The sequence below is a fragment of the Panulirus ornatus genome, chromosome 8 (assembly GCF_036320965.1).
Source record: "Panulirus ornatus isolate Po-2019 chromosome 8, ASM3632096v1, whole genome shotgun sequence".
NCBI lineage: Eukaryota > Metazoa > Arthropoda > Malacostraca > Decapoda > Palinuridae > Panulirus > Panulirus ornatus.
The window spans coordinates 1,886,813-1,903,254 of NC_092231.1; the positions used below are offsets into that span (position 1 = coordinate 1,886,813).

Sequence of the window (16,442 nt, forward strand, 5' to 3'; positions counted from 1 at the left end):
ATGGGAATGAATAAAGGCAGACAGTATGAATTATGTACATGGGTATATATGTATATGTCTGTGTGTATATATATGTATACATTGAGATGTATAGGTATGTATATGTTCTGTGTGTGGACGTGTATGTATATACATGTGTATGTGGGTGGGTTGAGCCATTAAGTGATAAGAGTAAGGGGTGGTTTCATAATAATCTTTAGATTTTGAAAACGGATTGATGTGAACAGTTCTTCGAGAGATGTAGGGATATAGAAGTCAACCAAAGGACTTAGCATGAAATTAGTGAGAAACATGATTCAAAGAATGTACATAATTTCTGAAGACAAGGCTAATGCGGACAGTATGCATAGATTTGAGACAGTTGTAAAAGTTCAGGATATGGGATCCTACAAATTTAGAATTCCTCTCTCATACAGGACAAACGTAATTAGAAGACATACTTCTCCCTTTCGCGACAATGGAGGTGCAAGAGCGTGTCTTAGGCCCTGCCTTCATAGTTTTTTCCGCTTTACTTCTCCATGCTTGGACGCTACTTTCTGAAATATGTACGAAGCTGTGTAATTAGTGCGTACAAGCGGAAGGTGGTAGAGTAGCCTTCAAAGCGGTAGACAGGTTGTCTACATGAGCCAAAAGTACAAGGGAAATTATTGCATAACCCCACAAGAGCAGTATCACTACATTTAGAATAGGGATATCGCAGACACTCTTCTTAAAGTAACAGATTCATTGTTGTTCTTCCTTCAAATAAGGTTTGAGGACAACAGATATGGCATTTTCATGCATGTAGATTAGGAAAGCACTTATTTTTTATAGGAGGGTGAAATTGAATCAAATAACGTGACATGTGTATGCATCACAAGAAATGCACCTTGTCGGAGAGTTAAACTATTTAACTATCTGTTCATGGAATTTGTGGACAAAACCCATTGAGTTAATAGTGGGTGGTGTGTATCAATCATCCTGTTATTTCTAGAAACAGACTTTAATTCAGCAATAACTCCTATAGTTTTACTTCTGCAGGCAGCGAAGGCCTTCTTGTGATGTTAATAATCTATAACCTCATCCTATTGCGCCACGGACAGTTTATATTCCTTCAAGATATTCAAACACCTGTGCAAAGGAAGATCTGTGTTGACAATTTTAACTGTCGTACCTCAAATGAACCTATTGGCAACTTTTTTTCATATGTTGTTGATGTGAAATAATACCTTCATGTTTAGGGCTAAACGCATATCTCACTGTACCTCTACCCTAGATGGCTACTGCTATATAAAAATGTGAAAAGCGACGTAAAGGAAGTGAGTTTTTGTTGTGAGTATCATTAACATTTTCCCACGTAGCAACATGGTAAGGAGACTGGCTCGCCTTGACGGCGTTTGCGGCTAGCCTGACGGTCATTGACGTCATCCGTCTGGTTCGAATTAAATCTCAAACGATTCAGTGAATCCCTCGGTGCCTATCGTTAATATGTTCTTATTATCTTGTGTCCCACTCGTGTTTTTGCTTGATACCTTCTATTATTTTCTAAGGTTGATGTCATTATGAATTGATAAGTGGTGGATTGTAAATAACTTACTGAAACACTATGTTTTGAAATGTACCAAATATGTAAGAGTTCGTATTTTATTATAATATAGTTCATTCATTGTAAACCATTCCTAAAGTGAAATAAATGTTGAAAAACATAGTAGATAGAATCGACCACAAAATATAGCGATATTGGTCGAGATATTGATGAGCCTGGTTCATTGGTTCAGTTTTATAGATTCGGAACTTGAATCCCGGCACTCTGGTCCTGGGATCTTGTTGGACGGACGTCACCCATTACTTCTCTCACAATGGTATGTTATTTCCAAGGGTTCTTTCATGAATTTGCAGTAGACGATGTATATCATGGGTTTGTGATTATCAAGTTTAGCAGGATGAAGTGTTCATTTATTATATGCTCCAATGTGACAGTAGGAATATTGAGTGTTGTAGCCGGTGGAGGGTTAACGTCTGCTGCTGCCAGCCTACAAGTATTCTTGCATATATAAGCTGTGACGTGTATATGGATATGTTTTGGACGGGTTCAAGAAATGTTAAGTTTTGTTCGGCCAATTATCGCTATAGTCGTATTTAGAGATTGTTGGGTAAATTCCTTCATCATAAATGGCATTCTCATCGACAATCGGTTTTTATACTGTGTGAGGAATCATTATGTCCTGCATTTTGTTGAATATATCATAAAATATTGCCGTGGCATTTGTCTTTTTTCCATAAAAAAAACTATTATCTCAACATTATTGGCGTCTTTAAGTATTAAGATGTACCTACTTGATAATACATAGTAGTGTGGATTCTTTTTTTTTTAGGACTTCCAGTTATATTTTCGTTGCTATGCTGGGACAATTATCCCAGAACTTATATCAAGATCAACTGATGGTTATTACCGTACATGGCTTTTACCCACTTTTTCATCGATTTTTTAAAAATTCATCTTGGATATGATTTACTGTAATGCTGTAAGTAGATTATTTTTAGATATGATTTACTTAAGTGCTAGAAATAGATTCATCGTAGATTTGATTTACTATAATGCTAGAAATGAGAAGTGTGTGAGGGGAGAATGACCATCACACAATAAGTGCACCGTCACTCTCCAATCCTATGTCCGTGCCACATAGTAGTGAGGGTTATGAAGATCAGGAAAAATGATTACTTGTGGTTAATTTGCTAACAGTGGTACTGGTAGGCAAATGAGATGTATTTTTTTCCTACCATTGGATTACTTGACTATAGAAAAGGATTTTCAAAATATTGACATTCATACAAATGCCATTTGTGCATTACATGGTCCAGTCTAGCAGGACCATCTGACAGCTGTTACCCATCACCACACTGAAGAGCAGAGTAATTTTTAGGTTAAAACAGTCAAACCTGTCAGCCTTACCCATTCCCTGTGTTGGGGGCTTTGCCTTGCAACCACAGCCATCCTCACTCTATCTCGGAGGAGGATAGTTCAAATGTCCCATGATAAAGTGGCACGGCAAATTGAATTGCTTTGTTTTACCTATCAGTACCAATATATTGTTAGTAAGATAACCATTATGATTGATATTTGGCAGTGGTAGTATTGCTGGTTGATACCATTGATTTGATATTATTTGGACAGATTTTCATATATTGAATTATGGTACTTGCTGAGTGGAAGAGTTCAGGGAATTATAGTGTGAAGCTTGATTTTTAATGTTTTATATTAGTTTACTGTCTTTAGAATAGAGTAAGATCTGTGGTCAGTAAATGTTACCCCCTTTTTTCTTAACAGAAAAATGATCGGGGAAAATAGGTGGTTAAGTGATATAAGAGTAGATGAAACTTCTTTAAAAGAAACAAAAAGAGAGAGAGAGTGTAATAACTTCATCTAAGCTTACCAAGCAGCCAAAATCTAGCTTAATGTACAATATTATAAAAGAGTGTATTTGAGATTCAATATGGCAGGGAATGAATTGTGAAGGTGTAGAGTGGGTGAAGCATAATACTTTGAAGTGTTTTGTGCTTGTGGAAGGAATGCAAGACAGGGAGTTCACAAGGAGAGTGTATGGTAGTATGATGAAGGGGGTTGGTGTGAGAGGAAAACCATGTGAGGCATGGAGAAATAGAGTGGAAGAGTATTGAAGGGTGAAAAATGGTGAAAGAATGCATGGAATGGTATGTGAAAGAAGCATGGAATAAGGAGAGACATATTTTTGCTGTGGCCAGCTCATTGATGGGAATTCCTGGAGGGAACAGGTGTCAAAAATGTAGAGAGATAGATAAACAGGTAAGATGTACTACACAACCTTTTGATGTTTCTTGCCACATGAATGTTTGTTATATATTGTTTACGTTTGAATGCATTTGGAACCCAGAACTTCCCAGCAGCTGAACAGGGTTTCTTCCTGAGCAGTGAAATGCAGCTTCAGTACAGAAACAGATAGATTCAAGCAGAGTACAGAAGAATTGGAGAAATGAATGTGCATTGCTATGACATACATAGTATTTCACCTGAAATATGGCAGAATCTTGCTTTGTTGCCTTTATTTTAGGAATTTTATACACACTATACCACTATATTATTTTGCCAGATGTCTCTTGTTTGAAAGGCAACTGTTTGGTTTTGTTAAACTACTTACATTGAGTGTGGTGTTGAATTTAATGTTGTAACCCCTGGTTAATCATAATGAGCTAGAGCATGGTGTTGCATCATTAGAATGGAGATTGCAAAGCAGAATCATAAAAAGGCATTGAAAAGTAAGGAAATGTTCTTGTAAATTTCATAAGTTGAGAGGTCTAATGTAGTACAGTAGATGTATTCAGTAACCCTTTTGCAATTTTCTTTTATTTGGGTGTACTTTGCTTTCATATGTTGTTTAGAGATACCAACTGAGTAGAACACTAATCATAGCCTTCTTTTTCAAATAGCAGTGAATATAAGGTAAATGCCATGTGCTAAGGGAAGCTAGATGAGGTTCTTTTGATTTCTAGTCTTCTTTTGCCATCAGTTGCTTAAATCCCACATTTTCCCTGATTTTCATAGCACCTCTTAGTACTTGATCTAGGATGGTAGAAATCCAGAAGTAACCACCTGCAGGTATTGTTTGTTTTCAGCAAATAACATAAATAACACTGTTTAGTCTGTCTCTTTACCCTTAAACTCAGTGATTTTTTATTCATGTAACACTGATATTTTGTTGATTTCCAGTTGTTGTTGAGGTTAAAGGCGATCTTTATTGCTATGTCCTTATGAATTGCGGATACCACATAGAAAACTTGAATAAGGTTGATGTTATTAAACCTCTTCCTTTAGGTAAGAATTAGTGACTGGTGCTGTGCAGTTTGGAGATCAACGTTTTATCAGTGATAAGTTACACTGGTGATGGGTATGAAGATATGGGAAAAAGTAGGGGCTAATTAACATAAGGGAGGTGAAATATGTTTAGAAATCATCAGAACCATTGAAAACCTCTTCTGACAGCTGAGACTGATTGTAAATTTTAGTTTAGTAGAAAAGTATGAGACGTACATGATTTCACCATCACACCAACTGCCAAAGCCATAACAGTTAATCCAACTCATTTCTGTCGGTATTCTGCTGCTAACACTCAGACTGTCATTCCATGCAGTGCAGTGCCCAGGGAAAAATGGTGGCCTCAAAACAGCCTTCAAGGCCAATATGCTAAAGCTTATAACCTTGCTCAGAGAGAGGGTTATAAAAGGGAAAAAGAGGATACAAGGGATAGTATTTATGAATTTTAGATGAGGTGAAAAACCTCTCCTTTAAAATGTGCCAGGTCATAGTTATTGAGAAAGACGTCAGAAGATACAAATTTCCAAAGTTTCAAGGTGTAGGGAAACAAACATATATCAGAACGACCCACCCTTGTGTTGCCAGTGGCCACACAGTCATGTTATGCAGCAGCTTACCAAGTATCACGTGTGGTGGGGGGCACACAGGCAGCCAGCTCTCAGGAGCAAAAACCAAAGAAGTGATACCTATACAAGGGGGAAAGTGAGCCAACTTTGTGATGAAGGGCGAGAAGGTCAAGTTTTGAAGTCAGCCTGGGACAGTTTGTGAGTCTGATCACTTTTGACTCTATCAAGTTAGGATGTAGAGCTGAAACCATCCCAGATGCAAGAGCAGTACTCTATACAAGGATAAATCAATGCTTTGTATAAATAGAGCAACTGTTCAGAAGAAAAGAAATTTCTGCATGTAAAGAGTGTTTCCAGTTTCTTAGAGGCATACTTAGCTATATATGTAATGTGAGATTTCCAAGAAAGAGCAGATGTTATAGTGATACAAGTATGTTTATTGAGTCAGGAGGTGGAATTACAGAACTGTCAAAGGATGGAGAAGGGTTTTGAGAAGTTTTCGTTAGAGAGAGGGAAAGAAACTGGGTCTGGCATTAAACTTGACTAGATTAGTGTACCCACTGAGATATTCTGTCCCAAGTTTGAGTTTATTAAGGGGGGTTGTGTCAAGATGAGATGCATATAAAGTGAGAGGAGCAGAATTGATGGATTTGGATGAATGTGGTGCTAAGTCGCCAGTGCATGAGTGCTTTTTGTTATTTATGGAAGAGAGGAAATCATTGATAAAAAGGAGAAAAAGTGCTGTGGACCAGACAAAGCCTTAAGGTTGGTGGAGAAAGGTGGGAAGGCAGATCCATCAACAACCACAGGGATAGATCAGCCCAAGAGGAAGGTAGATGTGAGGAGGAAAGTGAGGAAGGAAAGCCAGAAGAGGGTAGCCTAGAGACGAGACCCCGATGCCACACCCTATCAGAAGCTTTGGATATGTCAAGGGCAGCTCCATAAAACCCCCAGAATCTTTCAGGGTTGATAACTAAACATTAGTATAATAGGAAAGAATATTTCCGGTGGGTCTCAGTGACTTTATGGAAGCCATACTGGTGATTAGAGAGAAGACTTGGATTTTGGAGGTGTCTGAGGATATGGGAGTTCAGGAGGGATTCAAAGACTTTGGAAATAGTAGATATCAAAGCAATAGGACAGTAGTTAGTGGAGTCAGAAACATCACCCTTTTAAGGATGGGATGTATCAATGCATGCTTTTTTGAAGAAAGAAAAGTTTTGGTTTTTGAATGGAAACTGAACAGATGAGCAGGCTTAGTTGCAAGTTTAGAGGCACATTCTTTCAGTATATGGGGATGGATGCCATCAGGACCATAAGCCTTGGTTGTGTCCAGAAACAGAAGCTCTTTTTGGACAGTTTGAAAAGAGATTATGGGAAGGGACATAGGATAAATAAGAGGAGCATCATGGGGCCATGAAATGTTAGGCATCCAAGGCAGAGTTAGAGGAGAAATTGGTACCATAGAGAGTTGCTTTGTGTACTTAAGACAGTTGTTGTACCATCAGAATGGAAAAGTGAAGGAAGGGTAGAGTGACAAGTTGTTAGATATGCCCTTAGCTGAAGACCTATCAGTGGATGACGAAGAGAGGTTATTGTACTTCCCTTGAATAAAGGAACTCTTTGCCTCACGGATAATGTACTTGCAATGATTATGGGCATTGACGAGCTGAATGGGAGTCAGAGGAAGGAGAGTATTTCCAAGCCTGATATGCCTGATCCCTTACCTGAATGGCCTCAGATTAGGAATGGTTGAACCATGGATTAGAAGTCGTCTTTGAGGAAGAGGGGATAAATGCTTCCATTCCAGCAAGAATAATGTCTGCTATGCATTTGGTGGAGACGGAAGCATTACGGGTAAGAGACAGTTATTTACCCAAGGAAAGTCGGAAAAGACTTTTAGTAAGTTATTCCAGTTAGCTTTGTTGAGGCGCCAGTATTCTTTTGTAGAAGGGGCTGCTGGAGGAGGAGGTGCCATTAAAACCGATATATTTATGAGAGTGCGATCAGATGAAACAATTAGGGCGAGATTGTGTCGTTACAGTGGGATGGATTAGAGGTGAAAAAGATCCAGAATATTAGGGGAGTGGTCACAGGAGATAGGAATATTGGTAGGATGGGAGATAATATGCTGCAAATCATTGAGAATGGAGAATGTGAGGGCTTCGATTCCTTCACCATCTGTATGGGAAGAATTCCACCATACCCGATGGTGATTGCTGAAATTCCTGAAATAGAGGATCTTGGCTTGCAGGTGAGAGGATGCCACAGATTCATGGCTGAAGTTTAGACAGTTGAAGAAAGATAAAAGATTTGTAGAATTAGGAAAGCTATAGGCAGAACAGAGGAAAAGTGTGGTAGTTTGGAGACAGACCTTGAGCCACATAATAACAAAGTTTGGGGGCTCAGGGCCCTTAAGGTGTGTAACAGGTGTATTGATGTTGGAATAAGCTCAAACACCACCTTTCAAGTGGAATCATGAGTGGAGTATTGATACCCTCTTAGTAGCACCATAATGAAAATTTGATAAAGGAGGAAAGGACATTTCGCAAAATATTGCATGGTATAGTAAAACCCACAAGATAGAAATCATGATCAGAAGATATCCAAAATGTCATCGGATCGTGGCTTTTCATTTCTGTTAGGGTTACTATTTATTATCTATTTTTCATAAAGTCTGTTACTGTTTAAGATTGAATAGACATCATCATTAGAAAGGTCTGGATGAAAGTAAGTCTAGATATCTTTGTGGCAAAAGGGTCGCAGAATTCTTTTATGAGAAAGTCATTATGTTCAGACTAAACCCTCTTATGTTTTTGATGTATTAAAGTTAACTTGATAGTTTTACAATTATTTTTTGTTCCTATTCATATACCCTAAATACCAATGTTGATCAAGAATTTGGAAAATATTCATAATTTCTCATGCGTGGAAATGTTGCGGAAAGAGGGCTTATAATGCAACAGGTGAAAGGAAAAGCTATGGTAGATACCATTTAAATGTAATTTAACCTCTTGATTAATTTATGATTTATCCACAGGCTGAACCTGTGCGTGTCTGTGTTACTGGAGCTGCTGGCCAGATTGGCTACTCTCTGGTATATATGGTTGGATCGGGGGTGGTGTTTGGCCCAGACACTCCAGTGATCCTTCATTTGCTTGACATCACCCCAATGATGAATGTACTGAATGGTGTGTGTATGGAGATCAGTGATTGTGCTCTCCCACTTGTAAGAGGTAAGTTTGTTTGGGTATATCATAAAACATCCAGAATAAAACCATAACATTTTCATTTTTTTTTTTTTCCTGGATGTGACTTCAAAAAATTCATGCAAAAAATCTGACTTGCTCTGCATTGATTAAATTTGTTTTGAACATTCTCATCATTATTGTAGTATACTTTTCTATGCTGTTTTGCTCACCAGGTACTTGATATATGCAGTATCACAATGCTTGTTAACTGACAAGAAATGTTAGTAAAAAAGAATGTCCCTAAATGAAAAGTTATCGAAGTAAAATGAAAAGTTATCGAAGTAACTTTATGAATTATTAATACACTGACATTAGAAATATGAACCTCCATGGTGTAGTGATTAGTGTTCCTGACTGTGACACAGTCACAGGCCACTCAGGATCGAGCACATAGGTTCAAATCCTGATTGTGGCATTCTGTCCACAGTTAGCTCAGCTGTTCATGCACCCTTAGGGATTGGTCGATAAAGTGGGTACCTGGCTCAGACTAGGGTGCATGTATATATTACACTTGATCGCTGTTTCCCGTGTCAGCGAGGTAGTACAAGGAAACAGACAAAGAATGGCCCAACCACTCATATACACATATCTACATAAGCGCCCATACATGCTCATGTACATTTCACCGTTTACATACGTTTACATACACAGACATATACATATATACACATGTACATATTCGTACTTGCTGCCTTCATCCATTCCTGTTGCCACCCTGCCACACAGGAAATAGCAAAAAACCCTCCCAGCAAGGTAGTGCCAGGAAAAGACAAGGGGCCACATTCATTCACACTCAGTCTCTAGCTGTCATGTGTAATGCACCGAAACCACAGCTCCCTTTCCACATCCAGGCCCCACAGACCTTTCCATGGTTTACCCCAGATGCTTCATATGCCCTAGTTCAATCCATTGGCAGCTTATCAACCCCAGTATACCACATCATTCCAATTCGCTCTATTCCTTGCACTCTTTTCACCCTCCTGTATGTTCAGGCCTCAATCGCTCAAAATCTCTTTCACTTCATCCTTCCACCTCCAGTTTGGTCTCCTGCTTCTTGTTCCCTCCACCTATGACACATATATCCTCTTTGTCAATCTTTCCTCACTCATTCTCTCCATGTGTTCAAACCATTTCAACACACCCTCTTCTGCACCTCTCATCCAGACTCTTTTTATTACCACACATCTCTCTTGCCCTTACATACTTTATCACACCACCTTACACCACATATTGTCCTCAAACATTTCATTTTCAACACGTCCACCCCCCCTCTGCACAACCCTATCTATAGCCCATGGCTCACAATCCTATCTATAGCCCATGACTCACAACCATATAACATTGTTGGAACCATTGTTCCTTCAAACATACCCATTTTTGCTCTCCGAGATAACGTTCTTGCCTTCCACACATTCTTCAACGCTCCCAGAACCTTCACCCCTCCCCCACCCTGAGTCGCTTCCGCTTCCATGGTTCCATCCGCTGCTAAGTCCATTCCTAGATATGTAAAACACTTCACTTCCTCTAGTTTTTCTCCATTCAAACTTACCTCCCAATTAACTTGCCCCTCCCTAGTACCCTAGATCTTTCATTGATGAATCCCTTAAGTTAGCATAGAAATCATTTTATAGAGTTGAGCCTAAACCTCCCATTGACACCAAGAATCTTTTAGTTCTCCCTTTTTATAGTAATTTTACTTTATTTCCCATGTTGCTTAAATCCTTTAATGTAAATGTTGCCTTTAGCAACAATAATACTATAGAGAATATCTTAATCAGGAATTCACCAGAAAATTCTCCTGGGTGCATCTATTAAGTGCCATGTAGAAACTGTGATAAGTTTTATGTTTTGCAGACTGGTAAGGATCTTTCTGTTAGACTTAAGCGACATAGATATAGTATAAGAACGGGACAAGAATCAAATACCTTGTTTAATCACGTTAAAAACTATGGTCATTGTATTGACTGGAGTAATGCCATCTTGGTTATTAACTCTAACTCTCTTACCACGAGAAATATCATTGAATATTCTATTATTAAATACACAAAGAATTAGAATCTTAATATTAGTGATGGTCTCTACAAATTAGATAACTTTATTGTTGATAAAATTTGTAAGATAAGTTTATGATATGCTCGTTGCCTGTCTTGGACAATTGCATGTTTACCAAATTGCACCCTAGGTACATCTCTTTGCTGTATATCAGCTGACTGTTATATTTCCCTCTTGTGTCTCCCCTGATGATGTGATTATTACATGAAAGTGCACTTGGGAACTTATCATGTTTCATTTTCCCCATGGACTCGTAGGAATATATATATATATATATTTTATTTTTTTTTTTATTATACTTTGTCGCTGTCTCCCACGTTTGCGAGGTAGCGCAAGGAAACAGACGAAAGAAATGGCCCAACCCCCCCCCCCATACACATGTATATACATACGTCCACACACGCAAATATACACACCTACACAGCTTTCCATGGTTTACCCCAGACGCTTCACATGCCTTGATTCAATCCACTGACAGCACGTCAACCCCGGTATACCACATCGCTCCAATTCACTCTATTCCTTGCCCTCCTTTCACCCTCCTGCATGTTCAGGCCCCGATCACAAAATCTTTTTCACTCTATCTTTCCACCTCCAATTTGGTCTCCCTCTTCTCCTCGTTCCCTCCACCTCCGACACATATATCCTCTTGGTCAATCTTTCCTCACTCATTCTCTCCATGTGCCCAAACCACTTCAAAACACCCTCTTCTGCTCTCTCAACCACGCTCTTTTTATTTCCACACATCTCTCTTACCCTTACGTTACTCACTCGATCAAACCACCTCACACCACACATTGTCCTCAAACATTTCATTTCCAGCACATCCATCCTCCTGCGCACAACTCTATCCATAGCCCACGCCTCGCAACCATACAACATTGTTGGAACCACTATTCCTTCAAACATACCCATTTTTGCTTTCCGAGATAATGTTCTCGACTTCCACACATTCTTCAAGGCCCCCAGAATTTTCGCCCCCTCCCCCACCCTATGATCCACTTCCGCTTCCATGGTTCCATCCGCTGCCAGATCCACTCCCAGATATCTAAAACACTTCACTTCCTCCAGTTTTTCTCCATTCAAACTCACCTCCCAATTGACTTGACCCTCAACCCTACTGTACCTAATAACCTTGCTCTTATTCACATTTACTCTTAACTTTCTTCTTCCACACACTTTACCAAACTCAGTCACCAGCTTCTGCAGTTTCTCACATGAATCAGCCACCAGCGCTGTATCATCAGCGAACAACAACTGACTCACTTCCCAAGCTCTCTCATCCCCAACAGACTTCATACTTGCCCCTCTTTCCAAAACTCTTGCATTTACCTCCATAACAACCCCATCCGTAAACAAATTAAACAACCATGGAGACATCACACACCCCTGCCGCAAACCTACATTCACTGAGAACCAATCACTTTCCTCTCTTCCTACACGTACACATGCCTTACATCCTCGATAAAAACTTTTCACTGCTTCTAACAACTTGCCTCCCACACCATATATTCTTAATACCTTCCACAGAGCATCTCTATCAACTCTATCATATGCCTTCTCCAGATCCATAAATGCTACATACAAATCCATTTGCTTTTCTAAGTATTTCTCACATACATTCTTCAAAGCAAGGCAAGTGATTTGGGAGCAGCTGAATGAGTGTGTTGGTGGTTTTGATGCACGAGACCGGGTTATAGTGATGGGTGATTTGAATGCAAAGGTGAGTAATGTGGCAGTTGAGGGAATAATTGGTATACATGGGGTGTTCAGTGTTGTAAATGGAAATGAAGAGCTTGTAGATTTATGTGCTGAAAAAGGACTGATGATTGGGAATACCTGGTTTAAAAAGCGAGATATACATAAGTATACTTATGTAAGTAGGAGAGATGGCCAGAGAGCGTTATTGGATTACGTGTTAATTGACAGGCGTGTGAAAGAGAGACTTTTGGATGTTAATGTGCTGAGAGGTGCAACTGGAGGGATGTCTGATCATTATCTTGTGGAGGCTAAGGTGAAGATTTGTATGGGTTTTCAGAAAAGAAGAGTGAATGTTGGGGTGAAGAGGGTGGTGAGAGTAAGTGAGCTTGGGAAGGAGACCTGTGTGAGGAAGTACCAGGAGAGACTGAGTACAGAATGGAAAAAGGTGAGAACAATGGAAGTAAGGGGAGTGGGGGAGGAATGGGATGTATTTAGGGAATCAGTGATGGATTGTGCAAAAGATGCTTGTGGCATGAGAAGAGTGGGAGGTGGGTTGATTAGAAAGGGTAGTGAGTGGTGGGATGAAGAAGTAAGAGTATTAGTGAAAGAGAAGAGAGAGGCATTTGGACGATTTTTGCAGGGAAAAAATGCAATTGAGTGGGAGATGTATAAAAGAAAGAGACAGGAGGTCAAGAGAAAGGTGCAAGAGGTGAAAAAAGGGCAAATGAGAGTTGGGGTGAGAGAGTATCATTAAATTTTAGAGAGAATAAAAAGATGTTCTGGAAGGAGGTAAATAAAGTGCGTAAGACAAGGGAGCAAATGGGAACTTCAGTGAAGGGCGCAAATGGGGAGGTGATAACAAGTAGTGGTGATGTGAGAAGGAGATGGAGTGAGTATTTTGAAGGTTTGTTGAATGTGTTTGATGATAGAGTGGCAGATATAGGGTGTTTTGGTCGAGGTGGTGTGCAAAGTGAGAGGGTTAGGGAAAATTATTTGGTAAACAGAGAAGAGGTAGTGAAAGCTTTGCGGAAGATGAAAGCCGGCAAGGCAGCAGGTTTGGATGGTATTGCAGTGGAATTTATTAAAAAAGGGGGTGACTGTATTGTTGACTGGTTGGTAAGGTTATTTAATGTATGTATGACTCATGGTGAGGTGCCTGAGGATTGGCGGAATGCATGCATAGTGCCATTGTACAAAGGCAAAGGGGATAAGAGTGAGTGCTCAAATTACTGAGGTATAAGTTTGTTGAGTATTCCTGGTTAATTATATGGGAGGGTATTGATTGAGAGGGTGAAGGCATGTACAGAGCATCAGATCGGGGAAGAGCAGTGTGGTTTCAGAAGTGGTAGAGGATGTGTGGATCAGGTGTTTGCTTTGAAGAATGTATGTGAGAAATACTTAGAAAAGCAAATGGATTTGTATGTAGCATTTATGGATCTGGAGAAGGCATATGATAGAGTTGATAGAGATGCTCTGTGGAAGGTATTAAGAATATATGGTGTGGGAGGCAAGTTGTTAGAAGCAGTGAAAAGTTTTTATCGAGGATGTAAGGCATGTGTACGTGTAGGAAAAGAGGAAAGTGATTGGTTCGCAGTGAATGTAGGTTTGCGGCAGGGGTGTGTGATGTCTCCATGGTTGTTTAATTTGTTTATGGATGGGGTTGTTAGGGAGGTAAATGCAAGAGTTTTGGAAAGAGGGGCAAGTATGAAGTCTGTTGTGGATGAGAGAGCTTGGGAAGTGAGTCAGTTGTTGTTTGCTGATGATACAGCGCTGGTGGCTGATTCATGTGAGAAACTGCAGAAGCTGGTGACTGAGTTTGGTAAAGTGTGTGGAAGAAGAAAGTTAAGAGTAAATGTGAATAAGAGCAAGGTTATTAGGTACAGTAGGGTTGAGGGTCAAGTCAATTGGGAGGTGAGTTTGAATGGAGAAAAACTGGAGGAAGTGAAGTGTTTTAGATATCTGGGAGTGGATCTGGTAGCGGATGGAACCATGGAAGCGGAAGTGGATCATAGGGTGGGGGAGGGGGCGAAAATTCTGGGGGCCTTGAAGAATGTGTGGAAGTCGAGAACATTATCTCGGAAAGCAAAAATGGGTATGTTTGAAGGAATAGTGGTTCCAACAATGTTGTATGGTTGCGAGGCGTGGGCTATGGATAGAGTTGTGCGCAGGAGGATGGATGTGCTGGAAATGAGATGTTTGAGGACAATGTATGGTGTGAGGTGGTTTGATCGAGTGAGTAACGTAAGGGTAAGAGAGATGTGTGGAAATAAAAAGAGCGTGGTTGAGAGAGCAGAAGAGGGTGTTTTGAAGTGGTTTGGGCACATGGAGAGGATGAGTGAGGAAAGATTGACCAAGAGGATATATGTGTCGGAGGTGGAGGGAACGAGGAGAAGAGGGAGACCAAATTGGAGGTGGAAAGATGGAGTGAAAAAGATTTTGTGTGATCGGGGCCTGAACATGCAGGAGGGTGAAAGGAGGGCAAGGAATAGAGTGAATTGGAGCGATGTGGTATACCGGGGTTGACGTGCTGTCAGTGGATTGAATCAAGGCATGTGAAGCGACTGGGGTAAACCATGGAAAGCTGTGTAGGTATGTATATTTGCGTGTGTGGACGTATGTATATACATGTGTATGGGGGGGGTTGGGCCATTTCTTTCGTCTGTTTCCTTGCGCTACCTCGCAAACGCGGGAGACAGCGACAAAGTATAATAAAAAATAAAATAATTCTTCAAAGCAAACACCTGATTCACACATCCTCTACCACTTCTGAAACCACACTGCTCTTCCCCAATCTGATGCTCTGTACATGCCTTCACCCTCTCAATCAATACCCTCCCATATAATTTACCAGGAATACTCAACAAACTTTTTTATTTTTATTTTTTTATTATACTTTGTCGCTGTCTCCCGCGTTTGCGAGGTAGCGCAAGGAAACAGACGAAAGAAATGGCCCAACCCCCCCCCATACACATGTATATACATACGTCCACACACGCAAATATACATACCTACACAGCTTTCCATGGTTTACCCCAGACGCTTCACATGCCTTGATTCAATCCACTGACAGCACGTCAACCCCGGTATACCACATCGCTCCAATTCACTCTATTCCTTGCCCTCCTTTCACCCTCCTGCATGTTCAGGCCCCGATCACACAAAATCTTTTTCACTCCATCTTTCCACCTCCAATTTGGTCTCCCTCTTCTCCTCGTTCCCTCCACCTCCGACACATATATCCTCTTGGTCAATCTTTCCTCACTCATTCTCTCCATGTGCCCAAACCACTTCAAAACACCCTCTTCTGCTCTCTCAACCACGCTCTTTTTATTTCCACACATCTCTCTTACCCTTACGTTACTCACTCGATCAAACCACCTCACACCACACATTGTCCTCAAACATCTCATTTCCAGCACATCCATCCTCCTGCGCACAACTCTATCCATAGCCCACGCCTCGCAACCATACAACATTGTTGGAACCACTATTCCTTCAAACATACCCATTTTTGCTTTCCGAGATAATGTTCTCGACTTCCACACATTCTTCAAGGCCCCCAGAATTTTCGCCCCCTCCCCCACCCTATGATCCACTTCCGCTTCCATGGTTCCATCCGCTGCCAGATCCACTCCCAGATATCTAAAACACTTCACTTCCTCCAGTTTTTCTCCATTCAAACTCACCTCCCAATTGACTTGACCCTCAACCCTACTGTACCTAATAACCTTGCTCTTATTCACATTTACTCTTAACTTTCTTCTTCCACACACTTTACCAAACTCAGTCACCAGCTTCTGCAGTTTCTCACATGAATCAGCCACCAGCGCTGTATCATCAGCGAACAACAACTGACTCACTTCCCAAGCTCTCTCATCCCCAACAGACTTCATACTTGCCCCTCTTTCCAAAACTCTTGCATTTACCTCCATAACAACCCCATCCATAAACAAATTAAACAACCATGGAGACATCACACACCCCTGCCGCAAACCTACATTCACTGAGAACCAATCACTTTCCTCTCTTCCTACACGTACACAT

General features: G+C 40.5%; 1 protein-coding gene across 1 annotated transcript in view; it reads left to right on the top strand.

Moving 5' to 3' along the window:
- The first annotated feature begins 1,702 nt into the window (after nucleotides 1-1,702).
- The window catches only part of Mdh1 (malate dehydrogenase 1), a 45,691-nt gene continuing 30,951 nt past the window's right edge, over nucleotides 1,703-16,442 (top strand). Inside the window, exons 1-2 of the mRNA XM_071663899.1 lie at nucleotides 1,703-1,841; nucleotides 8,435-8,630. Coding sequence (XP_071520000.1) covers nucleotides 1,839-1,841; nucleotides 8,435-8,630 — 199 coding nt within the window. The 5' untranslated portion in view covers nucleotides 1,703-1,838. The remainder of the gene's footprint in view (nucleotides 1,842-8,434; nucleotides 8,631-16,442) is intronic.